Source organism: Microtus oregoni, unplaced genomic scaffold (assembly GCF_018167655.1).
Source record: "Microtus oregoni isolate MIOR12 unplaced genomic scaffold, Mior012 000030F_ref0000283, whole genome shotgun sequence".
Classification (NCBI taxonomy): domain Eukaryota; kingdom Metazoa; phylum Chordata; class Mammalia; order Rodentia; family Cricetidae; genus Microtus; species Microtus oregoni.
Genome location: NW_024543089.1, coordinates 23,961,776 through 23,966,884, shown reverse-complemented (window position 1 = coordinate 23,966,884; position 5,109 = coordinate 23,961,776). Strand labels below are relative to the sequence as shown.

Here is a 5,109-nt window from a genome sequence, read left to right as displayed (position 1 = left end):
TTAGCATGAGAGAAAATAGGTCTTGCTTACTGTATGTCATTACAGATTGGGTTTCTGATTCTCATTGTAGAATCTTTTCCCAGTAAATACATGTATACTAGAAAATCAATGGAAGATACAGCATGACAGCATAAATTAAAAAGATTTCTAGAGTACATTTTTAATTTTGTTTTTAACATCCACTTAGGCTAAATGGGAGACTTTCCCTAAAATGTTCTTGTAATTAGATCTGAGATGTCTTACAAAATATCAAGTTGTTCGAGGGATTTATGGGAAGGGATCAAAAGCACTAAAGACTTTCAAAAAGTCATATGGGAACCTGCTACTGTAGAAATATCCATGTATCTGTACATAGAAACATATACATACAAACAGACATACATGTAAAAAGAGTTAAAACAAAGTTAAGCTATCCTGGGGCAACAATGAATGTCCATACTCAATAATACAGATTAACAAATAAAAGGCCCATTTCCAGGTTTGGGTTTTCTCTAATTTCTAAACTTAGAGACTATTGACAATGCTCATGGCCACTCTCCAGAATTTTGATGGTAAGATCCAATTACTGAGGATGCCATACATTTGCAACATGAAACATTGAGAAATTAAGTTGGTACTAACCTGGCTAGTTTTCAGTTTTGGAAATTGCTATCCATGTTACTGGAAGAGAAATCAACCATCCACCTTATCACCAACTGTGAACCTTTGGAGCTACAGAATGATTGGCTTGATAAGACGTGCAAGAAACAAACACCCTGGGAGAAAACAACCACTTTATAAATGGACTGAAGTTCCGCTCCCCAAGATGACACACATACCTGGCACCATTATCTAACCAAGAATAATGTATTTTCAATAGTGTAATTACTTCTCTGGTAGCTTTATCTATTATTCTCCTAAAAATAAACCATATTATCAATTAAGAATAAGGAAAATTTAGAAATTTGAACCTTGAAGGCTTTCAAGGTTCCTCTGGCATATCGTTTTAAAAAATGAGGCATTTTAATCACTATCCATTGAAACATGAGCTGTTATTTTTTGGCATATATGATCATGAGACATTTTAGGAGAAAAAGACAAAGGGTGAAAATCATGATTGCAGCAATTTGCTTATATAAAAGCAAAGACAATTTATATTTTAATTTCATTTCTTCATAAAACATCGATGAATTGAGTTACTTAAGAAGCCTTGCTTGACTGAAAGGTTGTTTTGATTTTATAAATAGATAGGAGCCCATGTGATTTCCAAACAGATTTTAATGCTTCGAGGAGACCGAGATTGTACAGAATTTATCTGGTTGTGTCAATCGTGAGGTCTTGTAACATGTTTTGCAAATTTAAAAGATTTAGCTGTAAGTTTCTTCTTGGAAGACCTTCATTCAAGGAGAGCAGATGGTAATTGTCAGTGCACAGGGAAAACATACGGAGACGCCTGTATGTGTTATTTACAGCTTTATGGAAAGCAAAACTGATAGAGCTACAAGGAACCTCAGATATCTCAAAATGCTGTATTTTATTTATGGCACAGAACTATTAGAAATAAACTGAGAGCTAGCTGAATTAGTTGGAAGCCCTTTATCCTTTAAAATCAAGTCCTGGTAAGTCAGGAATGCTTGCTTCTACTCTGCAGTTGGTCTAGAATTGTTAAACTTAGAATATGTTGCAGGTACTGCTCTTATTATTTAAAAGTATGCGGAGGATCTGTACTTTTGCTAACAGTTTAGAGTTCACAGGCTTGTTTTGCTCTTTCTTGCTTTAAAGGCAATTATGTGGTGGAGGGGGCACATGTGGACACACGTGAAGGTTAGGGGACAATGGACAAGAATCTGTTCTCCCTTTCTCCCATCTGGTTTCTGGGAGTTGAACTCAGGTCTTCAGGCTTGGTAATAAGTAACTTTACCCACCAAACGATCTGGCTGGGTCATCATTCTTATCTTCAAAATATAAGCATCTTGGGAAAGGCCTCTCCGGAATTACTTGCTCTTTGTTCAGTCTTGGGTTTTGAAATTCTCTCTATTCCAGCTTAGATAGCTCTCTAAAACATTAAATTGATAGTATCGAGTTTCTCTCTGAATTTTTTTTGGGGGGGGGGCCGGGTGTTTATTTCCCTTACATGTAAGATGGTTCACAAACATGATACTAGGGCTTCGGCACTGTGGGAGAGGGGAACATGCCCGGCCTCTTAGGGCCAGAGGATCTCGACTTCAGTGTACACCGAGAAGGGAAGGAAAGGTGTTTTCACTTTCCTGCCTCACCTGAAGGGACAGAATCAGTTCCATTCGTTCCACCCTCCTCCCCGAGCCTTGGTGAAACAGGTGATGTATTTAATTCTCTTAGGTGGTAAAGGGATTGGCCCGGTCCCAACCATTACAGGGAGGTGGAAAAGGTTCAGGAAGGTACCAGCGTGGATTAGGACACAAGATGGGGCAGATGACATCAGAAGCATGTGACTGGTGGGAGCTGTTCCTCAGCTTCTGGGCAACCTAGTCCTGGCCTGGCAGAGGGCAGGGGATATGGACCGTGCTTATTGTTTGGCATTGATGATGTCCACAAATTCAGGCTTGAGGGAAGCCCTGCCCAAGAGGAAGCCGTCCACATCAGGCTGGCTTGCCAGCTCTTTGCACGTTGCTCCAGTCACTGAACCTCCATAAATGATTCGGGTGCTCTGAGCCACCGCATCAGAGACATTGCATTTCAGCCAACCCCGAAGCTTCTCATGCACTTCCTGGGCCTGTTGAGGTGTTGCAGTCTTGCAAGTACCAATGGCCCATACAGGTTCATAGGCCAGGACCACTTTGCTCGAGTCCTTCACATTATCTGCGATGACCTTGGTTTGCTCGAAAACAACCTTCTCGGTGATGCCGGCTTCCCTTTCATCTAACTTCTCCCCAATGCAGGCGATCACTCGGAGCCCCTCGGATAGGGCATGGGCTACTTTCTGCCCTATCAGCTCATCGGACTCCCCGAAGACGTGCCTTCTCTCCGAGTGCCCCAGCACTACCCATGCGGCTCCTAAGTCTTTGATCATGCCAGGGCTGATCTCCCCAGTGAAGGCCCCATTGGTCACTTTGTAGCAGTTCTGCGCAGCCACAGCAATCTTGAGATCTAGCTTCTGCCTGGCGAAGTCGATGTACTCGGTGGGGGGTGCACAAACCACCTCGGTGTCTGCCCGCACCTTAGCTGCGTTTAGGGTGTAAATGAGTTCTCCCAGGCACTTCTTCCTTCCATTCATCTTCCAGTTGCCCCCAACGAAGAACTTCCTGGAAGGCGCCATTGCGCTAGGGCAGACTGGCTGAAGGTCAGTACGAGCCTCCCTGAAATTTTTAAATGGCTCTTCTAGGGCACTATATCTCAGGACTTAATGGCAATTGTTTATCAATGGATCAGGTAATCTTACCAAAATATTCATTAACAGTTCTCTCTGAATTGTTTTACATCATCCCTTCTGTTCCATACACTCAGATGACAAAGATCAGGTTGGATCAAGCTGTGATATCTTCTTTTATACAGGAGAAGCAGTTAGAATCAATGAGCATGATCTGACTGAAATTTCTTCAGACAAACCTCCGTGGGTAGAGAACTGCAGCATGCCAATTTGATGGCCGGAAAGAGTTACCATTTTTCCCTGAAGGAGGAAGCAGAAAGAGTTACCATTTTTCCCTGAAGGAGGAAGCAGAGTAGGAATTCATTAATAGTTCAGGCTAATCATGGCTTGTGCCCGCATGTTGAATAGGTTAAGTTAAAATACAGGCTTGACCTATGATGGAGATGGATGGATGGAGGAGGTCACATGACGTTGTGGGCTCCTCTGTGAAGAAAATACTGTTGGCTAGCCACACACCCTCCTTTAAACTTGACACAAGGTCACATATAGCACTTATAGTTAACTGAGAATGACCTTGAACTTCTGTTTCTTTTGCCTCTGATATCTGAGTGCTGAAACTACAGGCATGCATCATCATCAGTGCCCTGGCTTATTAACCTGTTTTTATCATATGCAGAGTATTTATCTATACTGTTGTTTGATAGACATCAAGTTGCTTAACATTTACTGAGCATATCATCTATTTGCATCTTTTACATGCTCACGTGCAAGCTTCTATGACTTGATTTTAAAAAGTAGGTAGTGCCATCACCAAACGGAGTTAGTGCCTCGTAGAGTTAGAATTTGTTAGTTTAGCATGAGCCATTGTCCTCCCCACTTTGGGCATGCACCTGCCAAATTCAATAACATTTATGTGCTTATACTGTTCATATTTAAAATTTGAACCTCTTTGAAGGCAGGAATTTTTCTCAATTGCTTTAGTTGAGAAATGCCTAAGTGTATGGATTCCATGTAACTGTGATGAAGTACTGACTTGACTTAAGAAGTAAAGAAAACTTTTGAGGCAGGGCTTTGGAAGTTCAAATCTGAGATTAGGCAGCACTATGGCTTGGGGGTACTGATGAGAGCGGCAACAATATATGTTGGAGCAAGAGCAAGTGTGAAGACAGAGGAGAGACAGAGATGTGTGTGTGGGGGGGGAGAATATGAGAATACGAACAGGGCCTGGAGTCTTTTAGGGGCATATATCAGGAATTCAACCTTTAGCATCTCACTAGGAAACCCTTGAAAGATCTACAGCACCTTCTAATATGCTACAACTACACACATATCCTTTGGAGGTCAAACATCTGACCTACAGTACTTACCACCATTATACCAGAGCAGGGATTTTTAAATGGAGACTGCACTTTGTTTCCCAGCTGCCCAGACTCAAATAATCACTTAGAAGCTAAAGCTGTATTAGTTACAACACTGACCGATGGCTCAGGCGTATGTCTAGCTAGTTCTCACATCTTAAATTAATCTATTTCTATAGTTTTATATTTTACCACAAGGCTCATGGTTTGTTACCTCTTTCCTCTTGGGTAGTTACATAGTATCTGCCTGACACTACCTTCTTTCTCCCTGTATTCAGTTCGGTTCTCATGCCTACCTATCAATGAGGTCTCATGTAGGCCTCATGCCTGCCATAGGCCAAAGCAACTTCTTTATTAAGAAATGGTAATAAAACATATTCACAGCATACAAAGGGGAATCCCACATCAGGGATTATTAAAATCAAA

At 41.6% G+C, this 5,109-nt stretch overlaps 1 protein-coding gene across 1 annotated transcript; it reads right to left on the bottom strand.

Annotated features, from left to right (window-relative positions):
• Positions 1-2,524: 2,524 nt before the first annotated feature.
• LOC121465368 (triosephosphate isomerase-like) lies at positions 2,525-3,298 on the bottom strand. The gene has a single exon (XM_041678603.1). The coding sequence runs from the start codon at positions 3,272-3,274 to the stop codon at positions 2,525-2,527; it is 750 nt and encodes a 249-aa protein (XP_041534537.1). The 5' UTR covers positions 3,275-3,298.
• Between the last annotated feature and the right edge of the window lie 1,811 nt (positions 3,299-5,109).